We start from the raw sequence: 15099 nt of genomic DNA, 5'->3' as shown, positions 1-15099 counted from the left end.
CGCACTTTTCTACTGAGTTTTAGTTTTTGCCTATTTTGTTGTTGTTTTCAGTCATAAGATTTATTGTGATGTCTTCATATTTATCTATGCATCACAAGTTTTGTCTCCCATCGGGTTATATCTTAGGGTAGTTATTGAGCCACGTTGAAAGATTTTGAGTTTAATGGTTGTTAAGAGTTAAAAATAATTTTTCGAATTTTTTTTGAACTTTAACCAATCCTAATTTTTTTTCGTGAAGTCTTGGTCAATGTCAGTACTAACAGAACCCTTTTCCGTTCTACTGCAGCCAAAATTAATCTGGTTAGCGGTTTTATCTTCTACCTATTAGTTTTAAAACTTCAATGCCACGAGATTTCTTAATTTTTTTAAATTTTCGGGCACTTTATTTCATTTTTGGATCCTTTTGAAATCTTATCTCGTCATCCTACTGCTGATAGTCCCCATTGGTTTAGGGAAGAAGTTCAGCGGATCATAGATAAAGTTTTCAGTGAAAAGCTCACGGTTTGAATTGCTTCGACATTTTCTTCTGGCTTTCTTCTACTGATTTTGCCTGTCTCTGTTGTTGTTTTCATAGTCAATAACTTGTTGTAAGGTCTTATTGATGAAACATGTTGGCAAACAAACTTTTTTGTCCCGTCGAGGCATAATTTAATGTATTTACTGGCTTCCGTTGAAAGCTAATGAATTTAATGTCCTTGATAATACATGTTTTCTCGAAAATTTCGTGGTTCTAATGTATTTGTTCATATTTGTTGATTTTTTGAAATTTTATTGATAAAAGAGAAATCCTAATGCTCTTAAAAATAATAGGAAATGACGAGTTTTTAATGAAAAGTTCATTTTTTTAATGCCTTCGACACTTCTCGCTCAATTTTTTCTTGAATTTGCTGTTTTTGTTCTTCAGGTAGCCATAAATTGATGACAGGTCTCATAGGCTTGTATTTCAGGATTGAATGATTGATGTTACCCGAAGCAGTCATTTTATAGCGAATAGTCTTAAAGTTTATGATAAACATTTTGAAATATTTCATTTTTTCAGTTTTTGTTGTTCTTTTCGTTAAATTGTAACTTATTTTCATCAATGAGAGATCCCATCCAATTTCTTGTTTTTCAAGAAATAACTTATCTGTTGATGTTATCTTTCACTAATTGTTTGTTTGTTGGACAATTTGCGTTTTTCTGAACGTATATTGAGTGGCCCATTTTTGTGTTTCTTTTTCTCTTCTTTCAGAACAATCGCGTAATAACAGATCCAAACGGTTTTCAAATGTGGCCCAAGTAAATTTATTTAATCTCTCAGTGTAAATCCTTTAGCTGAATTAGTAGAAATAACAATTGAATTAAAAATACATAGTATTCAGATGTTAGCTAATGATTTTAATTGTAGCAATAGTTTGTTTTCGCAAATCGTTTGTAATTTTTTGATTTTCTTTTGTGTTCGTTTCTATGGCTTAGTCTAACCAAAGACAGGTCCTTATGGTTTTGTAATTACTTTAGTAATTTATCAAGGATTATTTAGTAAAAGCTAATGACTTTTAAGATTTTTGAAATTCCTTGGTGTAAAATATGTTGATTAATTTATAAGTTTCGCCTCACTGTTCGTTCTTTTTGTCGGCTTTTCACCTAGTCCCATTAAGAAAACTCTCCATCTGCTGTATAGTTAGGAAGGAAAACTTGTGCAGGTAAGGTTTTATCTGACTGCTTTTTGACGTTGTCACTAGGTGCTTTGAAATTTAGATATTGACTTTTTGCCGTGAAATTTTTGTTTGTGCTAATTTTGTTGTTTGTTTTTTTCGTCTCTTAGTCTCTTTGATGTCAGATCACGTTGGCGCTGTAATGAGTCATAACATATGTAATTCTTAGAAGTCAACAGAACAATAGTCATTCATGAAAAAATTATAAATACTTCTACCAATTTTCTGACATTGAAAATTGTGTCCTTTTGTTCCTGAACTTATAGTTGATATATGGTGTCATTTATTGGGAAAGTGTAATATGAATAGAAGCTAGGTTTTAACAAGGTGGAAAAGTTTATGAGCTGTATTTCAATAACAAAAAAAATCAATTTAATATAAAAGGAAGAATAAAAAAAAGTTCGATCACTTGCAGTGACTACTTATTTGTTCTTAGAATTAAAGATGAGCGTATTGCACTGAGTGACTGAATGTGTGTTTGCAGGATTGAATGATATTGCAATGTGCAGGGGAGCTGCAGGATTCCTAATTGCAGTCGTGAACAGGAAACCTCCTATTGATTGTTTTGACGAGTCGGGGCAGAAACCAGAAAGTGTTAAAGGAAGTATTTCCTTCAGGTTAGCAAATATTGCCGGAATTTTTTGCCTGCATTGCTTGTAGACGTAATGAGAGAGTTAGAAGCTATATAATAGGGGCAATTATGATTTGTTCATTCAATTTTGAGCAAACTTTATATTTGACCCCTACCATTGCAGTTTGTTGTTATTCGCGATTTTCTTTTGATTCAGAATAAATTTCGAATTTTTTCTGTCCTCTTTAAGAAACAAGTTAACAGCGTTTGTTTTATATAAATTTAATTTTTATCTAAATGATTTTTTTGCATCCCGTTATTGTGCTCAATCCACTGAGCGTTTATTTCAATGACCTCGATGGAGAAAAATTAGCATATTGATCATTTGTTCCCTCAGAAACTGCACAAATCAGGACTGCAGTTGAAATGAGAAAACTGTTGGAAAAATGATTACTTATCTGCAAGGTTGCTTCCTATGATCTCTACTTTTCACCGTCTATCGTATACCCATGAGAGAAAAGCGTCTCTAAGTGGGATCCTCTTCAAACAAAATTCCGTGCTGGCTTTTTGAAATTCCTGGGAGTTCTTAGATGATAAATGCGTTCCTCAATTTTACAACTTTTCAAGCTAAAGGTTGTGAAATACTTATCTAATATCGACTTAAATTGCTTCTGAATCGGACTGAGTTCAACTCGATCGAGACTATTACTCACAAGAGAAGAGTTGCACTTGTGCGGCATTGAATTCTGTAGTGCCTTACGTAGTGGAGTAAAAAATAATTTACCCATACTTTAAAAGTGCAAAAGCAATCATGCCACTTCATCTATAAACTCAGTGTCGATTAACCTATATAATTTTCAGTGGGTCTCGGTGTTCTCCAGAATTCAGTATTATGCCAAAATGATTGTAAACGACTCTTGTGAGATTGCTGTGACGAATTACCTTCAATCAGTCAAAATTATTGGCAGATTATCAAGAAATGTTTGAAGGTGGTACTGCGGAGATCTACGTCAACCGAACAAATTTATTTTGACCAGCAATTTGCAAGAATATGGAATATTTTGCAATTGGCTTAATTATTGCAGCCTAAACAGTAAGGCTCAAAATTGCTTGATAATTTAATCTTTAAGATGGAAACAAACGAGAGGGAAACGCACGAGTTGATGCTTAAGATCCTAAATCCTACGCTGATAATAATGGTTTTAAATGTAACGTTTTAAAGAAATTTTTGCGAGCAGGGTTTAAGTTCAGGTTTCTGTAAATCAGCATCCTTGTTGTTCCGACCCCACTTGTGGGGGGGAGGAACTATATACTCAAACGGGTTATTTTTTGTTCAGTCAATTTTGGCCGATCGATATATTCGTCGTAGAGAAATGTGAGTGGTATCATTAAAAAGCTGGTCCAGCGTAGAGTTCAAAATTTAAAAGTTTTTTTTTATTTTCGTTTTCTTCGAGGAGTTATCGAGGATTGAAGTTTTGTGTGAACTCGGGATATTTGTTCTTTTAGTGTAATTTTTATCAAAATTAAAATATTTTCTAAAAAAAATAGTATTTCAAAATTGAACTTCACGCCAAAAATTGGACCAATTTTGTGTTCCTAATAGACTAAAGGCGATAAAAAATACTAGTTCTAGTCTCATAGGGAAGTTCACTATCAAAAAAAGTTAGAATTCTATTTGAGAGCTCTTTTTTTTATAATTTTCTCTTTTTCTTAAGTTACCTAGAGACAAGTCACTTTTTATATCGAGTTTCTATTAATGACAAACCTTTTTTAGATTCGATTGAAGCCCAATGAACAAAAAAACATCGTTTTCAAGGAATTGCTCATGTGTTTTTGGCTTCGATTCTGAGTTTTCGTAATTTTAAATGAAGTTTTTAATTTCATTGAGGTTTTACTAACTTTTTGGAGTCCTATGGCATGGATTCATTGACTAATAGTGCAATATGTTCCATAATGAGCATTAAGTGAACATATCTAAGGCTTTGAGGAGACAGCTAATGGCTGTTAAGACTTAAAAAATAATTTTTCGAATTTTCTTTGAACATTAAATAATCGTAAACTTATTATCGTGAACTGTAAGTAAGTACAGGCGTGACAGCACCCTCCTCCTTCCTACTGCAACCAAATTGAACCTGGTTAGCGGTTTTATCTTCTAACCATTGTTTATATGACTTCAATGGCACAAGATTTCAAAAAATTTAAAAAAATTTGGATATTTTCGTTTTATTGGTTACTTTTGAAATCTTATCACATTATCCAAATATTGATATCTCCCATTGGCTTAAAGAAGATGTTCAGTGGATCACAGATAAACTTTTCATAGACAAATTTATGGTTTAAATGGCTTCGACACGTTCTTCTCGCACTTTTCTATTGATTTTTTGGTTGTTGCCTGTTTTTCTTGTTGTTTTAATAGTCATAAGACTTATTGTGATATCTTGTTGATTAGCTATGCATGACCATCATAAATGTACTCCCATGGGGCATCTTTGAGCGTAATTATTGACTTCCGTTGAAAGCTATTGAAATTAATAGCTGTTAAGAATTTAAAAATAGTTTTTCGAAAATTTTTGTTGAACCTTAAAATATCTTAAACTTTTTCGTGAAGTGTTAGTCAGTGTCAGTATTGACCGGACCCACTTGCTTTTTTTATTGCAACTAAAATTAATCTGGCTAGCGGTTTCATCTTCTAACTATTGCTTATATGACTTCTATGACACAAGATTTCAATTCTTTTTTTTGAATTTTTTTTTGGAATTTTTTGTATTATTGGTTACTTTCGAACTCTTATCACATTATCCAGACATTTTGCGCATTATCAAAAAAAACTCTAGCCCCAGTGGCTTGGAGAGGACGGTCAGTGGATCACAGATAAATCTTTCAGGGAAAAGCTAATGGTTTAATTGTCTTCGACACTTTCGTACCGCACTTTTCTACTGAGTTTTAGTTTTTGCCTATTTTGTTGTTGTTTTCACAGTCATAAGATTTATTGTGATGTCTTCATATTTATCTATGCATCACAAGTTTTGTCTCCCATCGGGTTATATCTTAGTGTAGTTATTGAGCCACGTTGAAAGATTTTGAGTTTAATGGTTGTTAAGAGTTAAAAATAATTTTTCGAATTTTTTTTGAACTTTAACCAATCCTAATTTTTTTCGTGAAGTCTTGCTCAATGTCAGTACTAACAGAACCCCTTTCCGTTCTACTGCAGCCAAAATTAATCTGGTTAGCGGTTTTATCTTCTACCTATTAGTTTTAAAACTTCAATGCCACGAGATTTTTTAATTTTTTTTAATTTTCGGGCACTTTATTTTATTTTTGGATCCTTTTGAAATCTTATCCTGTCATCCTACTGCTGATAGTCCCCATTGGTTTAGGGAAGAAGTTCAGCGGATCATAGATAAAGTTTTCAGTGAAAAGCTCACGATTTGAATTGCTTCGACATTTTCTTCTGGCTTTCTTCTACTGATTTTGCCTGTCTCTGTTGTTGTTTTCATAGTCAATAACTTGTTGTAAGGTCTTATTGATGAAACATGTTGGCAAACAAACTTTTTTGTCACATCGAGGCATAATTTAATGTATTTACTGGCTTCCGTTGAAAGCTAATGAATTTAATGTCCTTGATAATACGTGTTTTCTCGAAAATTTCGTGGTTCTAATGTATTTTTTCATATTTGTTGATTTTTTGAAATTTTATTGATAAAAGAGAAATCCCAATGCTCTTAAAAGTAATAGGAAATGACGAGTTTTTCATTTTTTTTAATGCCTTCGACACTTCTCGCTCAATTTTTTCTTGAATTTGCTGTTTTTGTTCTTCAGGTAGCCATAAACTGATGACAGGTCTCATAGGCTTGTATTTCAGGATTGAATGATTGATGTTACCCGAAGCAGTCAGTTTATAGCGAATAGTCTTAAAGATTATGATAAACATTTTGAAATATTTTTCCTTTTTTTCAGTTTTTGTTGTTCTTTTCGTTAAATTGTAACTTATTTTCATCAATGAGAGATCCCATCCAATTTCTTGTTTTTCAAGAAATAACTTATCTGTTGATATTATCTTTCACTAATTTTTTGTTTGTTGGACAATTTGCGTTTTTCTGAACGTATATTGAGTGGCCCATTTTTGTGTTTCTTTTTCTCTTCTTTCAGAACAATCGCGTAATAACAGATCCAAACGGTTTTCAAATGTGGCCCAAGTAAATTTATTTAATCTCTCAGTGTAAATCCTTTAGCTGAATTAATAGAAATAACAATTGAAATAAAAATACATAGTATTCAGATGTTAGCTAATGATTTAAATGGTAGCAATAGTTTGTGTTTTCGCAAATCGTTTGTAATTTTTTGATTTTCTTTTGTTCGTTTCTATGGCTTAGTCTAACCAAAGACAGGTCCTTATGGTTTTGTAATAACTTTAGTAATTTATCAAGGATTATTTAGTAAAAGCTAATGACTTTTAAGATTTTTGAAATTTCTTGGTGTAAAATATGTTGATTAATTTATAAGTTTCGCCTCACTGTTCGTTCTTTTTGTCGGCTTTTCACCTAGTCCCATTAAGAAAAGTCTCCATCTGCTGTATAGTTAGGAAGGAAAACTTGTGCAGGTAAGGTTTTATCTGACTGCTTTTTGACGTTGTCACTAGGTGCTTTGAAATTTAGATATTGATTTTTTTGCCCTGAAATTTTTGTTTGTGCTAATTTTGTTGTTTGTTTTTTTCGTCTCTTAGTCTCTTTGATGTCAGATCACGTTAGCGCTGTAATGAGTCATAACATATGTAATTCAATTAGTAGATAGGTTGTGTAACGATTGTTTTTAACTGAAACATCTATTTTTGTTATCTCTTCATTTGGTTGACAATTTAGTCAAAAATGTAGATGAGCTCGGGTCGGAACATCATGTGCGAACGCACATTAACGAGCCGCCTTGTTACATTAGTAATTAAACGGAGGTCAAGCATTTTAAATTTGCGCGTTTTCATTATGTCATTTTTCTGACGTTCTTTTCCCCTGCCTCTAGTTGTTGCCCATCTTTCATAGTAGTTCACGTTACATTACATTTTTCACATAGAGTTTTTGATTCTTTTTTCTTTACTTGCGGAACCGTATTTTGGTAATACGGTTTTACGTGCGGAAAAAATGATTAACTTTAAGAATTTAATTTGGAGATTTCCAATAAAAACAAAATTACTCAATCTTGAACTATTATAATTAATCTTAAATCATCTTAAAAAGTTGAAAAGTGGCGAAAGTGGGTTAATATAATTTGTGAAACCGTGTTTGTTAGAAACCCAGATATGAATATAATTCTTAATAGCCCCTCTCAACGGCTATTATTTAGGCGCTCTCCTTTTTAACAATACACATGATTTTCATTGTATTGGGGCGCTGTCTTTTTTCAGACCGTTTTAATTTTGTTTCAACTTTTTCACGTCAATGAGAGGTCAAACTGGAGCGATGATATTAATCAGGTCTGATTAATAAAGGGAGAGGAAAAGCTAGTAGTTTTTAAATGTGATTTTTTTTCAAATGACCTTCAAAGTGGAGTGAGAAATTGGTTCTTGAACACATTTTAGGTTTTTAAAAGCAATTGTTTTTACTTACGGCGTTAGGTTTTTCTCCTAATTTTTCAAGGCAAAACACACACAAGGTGATTTTTTGTTTTGCTTGTTTTTTTGTTCCTTATGTTGTCCTGTTTTTTAGTATCATTAATGACAATTCTCAATGGCTCTCTAATGAGGCGTATAAGTTGCTGTGTAATAGTTGCAATTGATAACTAACAATTTTAACTACTTTTCAAAAAAATTTTTTTAGTATTACCTCGTTTTGTTGTTCTGGTTGTCTTATCACTTAGTATTTTTAACGACAGCAGTTTTCTTTTTTTATAATGGGTCATATCTGATTCTTATTAATGGTTTGGGTTGCGTTAGTGTTTTTTCATCACTTTGTCATTATATGTTTTCGGCAACAGTTTGCGGTTTTTTTAAAAAAGTTTTTTGTGTTTTTCCGTTAATTTCGCAATTTTGTTGTTATGTCACTTAATGTGATTAATCATCAGATCGATTGTTGGTTGCTAATGAAGCTTCAATAATTAATTGTTTCGTTTCAGTTAATAGGTAATACTTTATTTGCAACAAATTGTTTCCAAAGGTGTAGGACATTTTGCCCGTTTGTTTTGCCCGTTTGTTTTGCCCGTTTGTTTTGCTTGTCTTGGTGTATTATATTTTAATATCAATAGTTAACTTTGAATACAGCTATCAATTACAAATGAGACGCCAAATGAATTTAATTAACAACTTGAGGTATTTAAAACGCGCTTTTGTACGTATACAACTTTTTCAAAGAAATATTGTGGTCTTGTGGCTTGTGCTTAAATTAGTTTTCATTTGCCTCCTAGTGGGGTGTAATTGTCAGTTTTTATCGGATGCAGTTATCAGCTATGGTTTCCATTGACTTAGGTACCATTTGTTTCGGAAAGTTTTTTGGTGATTTTTGTTCATTCTGCCTTCATTTGTTTTGACCTGATGACACATAACGAAACCACTAATGGCCGTCTTATGACTTCCAAAGTTGTCTGCCAGCTGTGATTAAGGATTTCAGTATATAGTTTTGCATTTTTCTACGTTGTCGCCACTAATATACTTAAAAATTCTGGTTTTGCCATGTATCTCATCTTTTGCCAATTTTTGCTTTGTCCTGTATTGATTCCCGCATTTTTGGTCTTTTAGGTAATCATTCTAAGGTCTCTTTGTGTCAATTATTTATACATTTTTCGTTGCTTTTAGAACTCTAGTCTTTGGTTGATGAAATTTTTTGTTCTTAAATATTTTTTTTGTATTTGTGCAAATAGTATTTTGGGATCTGTTTACTGTAAATTTGATGCTGATGGAAAGTTATTGTTTGTCAGTCATTTGTAAATTAACTCTTGTTTTTTATTCAGGTTCTGTCCTGATATGTTTCATTTAATTCGCTGTACCTTTCGATCGCAATTTTGGTTTTCCATAAGCCATGAATTGACTTTGTCTCCTGATTTAACTGAATCACTTATTCAACCAATTTGATTTTCAGTTCTTTCGTTCATCAAGTTACGCAAGTTAGTGAATGCGGTTAAAGATCAAAAGAGGAAAATCGAACGCTGGGATAAACCCATAAAGCCCAGTCATTGTGCTTTCGGTTATTGAAGGTCATTAGGGTGATTGCTAGCTGGTATCAGTATTAAGCTTTTAAGCTTGATAGCCTTTAGTTTCGGAGCTAGTTTAAATAGACTTTCTTAATCTAACTGAAACTGCACACGAAATGAGAACACTTTTTGACACCTAGAAACCAATTCTGTCATTTTTTTCTCTTTTTTTCTGTTTCAATCTCAATTCGCGTCAATTGAGTCAGAGGCCCCCGTACTCCCGCAAATCGCCGTCATCTCTTACAGGCTAGAATCTTAGAGTGTTAAGCGGTAGACAGTGATTTTCCGACTTCTTTTCGAAAGCTAAATATTTTTAATTTCAGTTGCGAAGAATGTTGTGAGGGGCAGACGTGGCACTAAATTTTTCGACTTGTCATCAACTAAGCGATTTTTCGTTTTTGAAGTATAAGTTCAGCGATGTCCCGTATTTCACAATCAGATTTTTTAGATTGTGAGTTTGCAACCTGGAGCAGTTGAGCTGATTGACCTGTGTTTTGTGTAGAGTTGCAAGTGTTTACCTTTGAAACAGGGCAAATGGCAGGTTCGAAAAACGGAACAATTAACTGAATCTGTTTTTTAAGTTTCATATTGGGACATCTAAAACTATACAAGAAAGGTATCTAAAAGTTTTTCGAGATAAAAACCTCAAAACAAAGTTTCTACGCCAATTATGAGATGCAACTAATGCAGATCTGGGACCAGTTATACATGTGATGTAATTATAATATTTGAAAGTCCTTTTTAGGATTTTTAAATAACTTTTTTCATCCATGAGTCGTGATAACAGACCAGAAACAATGAATTTGATACCAACCCCTGAAGTTGGCCATTTAGTCAAATTTTAAGCTGCAAGGCAAAAAGTTTTTTCACTCAACACATTTTGCAATTTTACCTCGGTTTCGAAGAATTTCCAATTGTCATATAATAATTATTTTAATATGATTATTTGAAAGTCTTTTCTTGAGTTTTTAAACTTCTTTCAAATTTCTACCCTCTTTTTTACTTTTTTCGCGAATATAACTTTTCAACACTTACCTGAGGAACCTATCGGTGCAAAGTTTATTTTAATATGGTGTCTATCTGTCTCACGCTCTGATGTCTTTTTTGTAAACGCGTGTCTTTTTTATGCCAAATTTTTGCTTGACGTTTTTGTTCTAGATCATTCGTTCGTCGTTCGATGTCACTTCTTGAGTGACTTTCACGCTTGCATTGATTTTCGTGATCTGAATTTTTTGTCTGACCCTTGACTTCTCGTCCTTAAAAACGGGATAAACAGGTAGCGCCCAGCGGGCATCAAGTTTCATTAGAGGCCCTTAGCCGTGTTTAGTAGTCCGTCAAGTGCTTAGTGTGATGAACCTACCTGTAAGGCCGTAGTTTGAGGTTAAAAGGTCATTTGTAGGAGTTTTTGAGCCCAAAATGTTGCAATTTTTTGTGTTTTTTTCGTCATTTTTCGAATTTTTTTCTTGGAGCAGTCTAAAATTGAGGCCAGTTAAAGTCGGTAAAGGTCTTGAGGTCAAGAAATAAGTACTTTTTACCTTTTTGAAAGAGCTATGTGTTTTGTTTGGTGATCCAAACAAAAACACGCAAATTTATACTAATTTTATACAATTTTCAAGCTTTTTGAAAATTTTGTCAGTTTTTGAGTTTTTTCAGCCCTAGGTGTCAAGAAATCTCATCTAGTGTTTGGTAATAGATAACTGCACAGTTTTTTGTGGTAATCGAAATGTTTTAAACATTTTAACATGACGAATTTTAGCATTTTTTGGACAAACCTTTCACTTTTTTTCATTTTGTGTGACATTTATTGTCATTGTTCAAGTTTTTCCAGACTTAGTGGCAAGAAAACTTCCTTGAGGCTTTGATAATAAGTTGATGAAATTCTTTTATTGGCCATGGAATGGTTTTCAATATTACAGATTTTAGCAATTTTTTCATACAAATTGCAATTTTTAAGTTTTTCGAATTTTTTGTCAGATTTTAGGTTTCTTCAGCTTCAGGAGCCAAGGAGCCTCCTATAGGGTTTGATAATAGTTTACTGCATAGTTTCTAGATGTAATGGATTGTTTTTAAGATTTTAATTTTACGAATTTTAGCATTTTTTGACAAAACTTGCGATTTTCATTTTTTTGACATTTTGTCATTGTTCAAGTTTTTCCAGACCTAGGGGCCAGAAAACTTCCTTAAGGGTTTGATAATAAGTTGCTGAGAGCATTTTTTCGTTTTTTGACGCTTTTTGTCATTGTTCAAGTTTTTCCAGTCCTAGGGTTGAGAAAACTTCCTTAGGAGTTTGATAATAAGTTGCTGCAAATTTTTTATTGGCCATGATATATTTCTCACTTTTGAATATCACAATTTTTATCAATTTTATGATAAAACTTGCAATTGTTTTCGAGTTTTTGGAATTGTTTTGAATTTTTTTTTGGTTTTTCCAGTCTTAAGAGCCTAGGAGCCTCTTCCAGCGTTTGATAACAGGTCTTGCAATGTTTTTAGATGTAATAGAATTTTTGCAAGGTTTTAATATCACCATTAAGCAATAAGCAATTTTAAAAATTGTTTGCTTTTTTCATGTTTTTTGATTTATTTTTTTTTGCTGGCACCAAGGGCCTTGGGACCTCCGCCGAGTTTTGATAATAATCGGCTGAATATTTTTGAGAGCTAATGGAATGGTTATCAATATTTAATGACTCGAGTTTTAGCAATTTTTTTTATAAAATTGATTTTTTTTCAAATTTTTGAGAATTTGCCATGTTTCAAGTTTTTTGATCTTTATGAGCCAGTGAAACTGTTTAAGGCTTGAAATAGGTATTTTGGATAGTGTGTATCGACGTTGAAATAGGTCTGAAAATTTTAATATCACGAATTCCAGCTAGATTTTGTTAAAATTTGCAATTATTTTAAAAAATTTCTGAATATTTTTTGTCTTTTCCTGTGTTTAACGATCATTATTGGCCAACGAAACTATTTAAGTCGTTCAGATGGGTCAAATAACAGAACTCCAGTGACAAAGAATTGTTTTTAACATTTTTTTCAATGCGCTGTGTAAACTTTTTTTTGAATTTTGCGCTTTTAGTTTTTTCTATATGATTTAATTAATAACAGTGCTAGAAAACGAGAAATTGCGGAGGTGAATCTCATCATGGAAATGTTTTATATCTCTCTTTCTCGATCTCGGTAAGGGTTTATTTCCTTCTCTTTCTCGTTCACGTTTTATCTCTCTCTCTCTCTCTCTCTCTCTCTCTCTTTCCTTAACTATTTTATTTATGCCGCACTTCAGCTCCTGTGATATGGCGTGATATCATCACCTATTACCTTCATCTCATGACCCTTCAATCAAGCTAAAGCTAGCCTCACTAAATCTTGGCTAGCTACTGACGAAGCCAACCGCTCGCCGGTTGTTTGAGAGCAATTCGCCCGGCTTTAGTCGGTTATGTTTCTGTTGTTGAAACTAAAGGCATTGTGGACAAGCTAACACGGGCCTGATTACCAAGTGGTCAATGCTTGAGGCTGTTGCCGAATTTTTTTGCACCTATATGAACTTATCTAGGCTACATTAATGTCTGTTGGTTGATAGCAATTTGTCAGATGTTAGTCGGTTTTTAATGCTTTTCTCCACTTTAAGGCTGTTTACGGATTGGAAATTATCCTAATGAACTTCGTCCCATGCTGAAAAGTTATTTTCGACCATAAGAAAATAACATTAAATAATTAACCAAATGTGATAACATTTATGTTAATTGTGCGGTTCTGAATTGTTCTACTTTCAAGAGAAACGGAAAGTTGTTTTGATGAAGCAAACAAAATTCTCCGAATGAATATAATTTGAAAAACACGAGAAATAAGTGGCAACATTCTGATATTAAATAATGAGCTGAAATGGGATTTCATTTTTTGCTGACAAGAATCAGCCCTTCAACCGATGAATTTTAGTTGTTGTTCTGAATGTTCTGAACCATTTCTTTTTACACAAATAACCAATGTAATCGCATTTGCCAAAATTGAGATCAAAAAATGAAAACAACTCAAGTTTGCCTCAATTATTAAGCTGACAATGATCCGTCTTGTTTTACAGTGAAAACTTAGTAGCAAATTTCAAATCTTTTTCAAAGTTTTTTTGAAACAGTTTGAATAAAACTTATTTATGAAATGTTACTTTGAACTGTAAATACAGCAACTCGTCTTGCAGTTACGTGTTTCTTCCAAATTGAGCTTTGTGTTGGTACAGTTGAGAAAATTCACTGGGTTGAATATATACTTTAATTCCATTGCTTTAGCAAAAATTACTTTTTAGGAATATCAACTTTTCCTACCCTACTCGGCGTGAAGTGAAAGTGTTGAAGGAGGTGACCTTTAAGGTGAATCAAGGAGAGACAGTTGCTCTTGTGGGGCACTCTGGTTGTGGCAAGAGCACATGTGTATCACTAATTCAGAGGTTTTACAACCCCACATCTGGTATGTAGCATATCAAAGATTGACGCTTTCATGTCTTTGCTACCTCAAATGTTATGCGCATGATCATTGTGAAGTAAATAACAGTGATAAAGAAGTTCCGAAGGGACAAGGGAATAGCATAATTTACCGTAAATTATCCTTCTTGAGCTCCTTAGAGACGGCTTAGAAACAGCGTGTCGAAAAAATAAATAGGAGGTATCTCTTATAAATTTCCATCAAGAGTTATTTATAGTTGTTGTCTCTTAAATTCTTGTTTTATTCATGAAAAATGGTCGATTAAGTGATTTTTTTCCTCTAACTGGATGAATTTGCTCTTGCTGAGAAAATTATGGAAAATCAGAAAAAGGAAACAGACACGAGTAATTGGAAAAACCTCGAGCTACAGCAGTTTTTGGAAGTAATTTATTTTTCTTTGCTCTAATATATTTTTCTATTTTTTTAGCTTAACTTTCGCAATTTTTCAAAGTGCAATTTCGAAAAAGAATTTAAAAAATTTTTGTCGTTACTTTTCAAAATACCAGCTGCTTAATTAACTTTAAATGCTTTTTATTGCTGCCAAGCTGAGCATAGCTGCATTGCGCTACTCTTTGATTTACGAATCGAAGGTATTTTTGAGTCATTTTGATCCCATAGCTGACTAATTCCCCCTAACTACATCTACACCTCTAACACCCCGACTAACATCTCAACCCTTCCCTCCCCACACAATTTGTTTTTATGATACGTTTTTATGATATATTTTTAGTTAGTACGAGGCATTGATTCGTTTCGGGACTCTTCAGGTGACGTTTGTTTTGTTTCGTCGTTCATATTTGTGTTCAATTTCATTCATTGACTTCTTCCTATCTTCAAGGTTTTACCTTACCTTTAATTGTTCCAACATTTTATTTTAATTGGAGGATAATGTATGGTTTTTTTTGCTTCAGTCAAATTTTCGCTGGGTGACAGATCGCGTTGAAATTTCAGATAAAACAAATGGAGAAATTTGTAGTAAAATTAGTTACGTTAAAGGGAGTTTTGATTATTAGGACGAATTCTGTAATATTTCAAACGTAAAACTAAAGAATTTCAACTTTTTAAAATTTTTCTTCCATCTCTCTCTCTCTCTCTCTCTGTTTCTTTCTGTTAATGTAAAACTATTGTCAGAACCAATGTTTTTCTGTATCGAAAAGAGTTTTTGGAAAATAGAAGACTTTTGGCAGTTTAGGGCTC

At 32.8% G+C, this 15099-nt stretch overlaps 1 protein-coding gene across 2 annotated transcripts in view; it reads left to right on the top strand.

Annotated features, from left to right (window-relative positions):
- Positions 1-2181: 2181 nt before the first annotated feature.
- LOC142344680 (ATP-dependent translocase ABCB1-like) overlaps positions 2182-15099 on the top strand; it is a 122837-nt gene continuing 109919 nt past the window's right edge. For both annotated transcript variants that reach the window (XM_075396519.1, XM_075396518.1), the window contains exons 1-2: positions 2182-2311; positions 13727-13887. In XM_075396519.1, the coding sequence (XP_075252634.1) occupies positions 2196-2311; positions 13727-13887 (277 nt within the window). In that variant the 5' untranslated portion in view covers positions 2182-2195. The remainder of the gene's footprint in view (positions 2312-13726; positions 13888-15099) is intronic.

Source organism: Convolutriloba macropyga, chromosome 8, assembly GCF_964194025.1.
Source record: "Convolutriloba macropyga chromosome 8, txConMacr16.3, whole genome shotgun sequence".
Taxonomy (NCBI): domain Eukaryota; kingdom Metazoa; phylum Xenacoelomorpha; order Acoela; family Convolutidae; genus Convolutriloba; species Convolutriloba macropyga.
The sequence above is the reverse complement of the archived record's forward strand: the minus strand, read 5'-3'. Positions and strand labels throughout refer to the sequence as shown.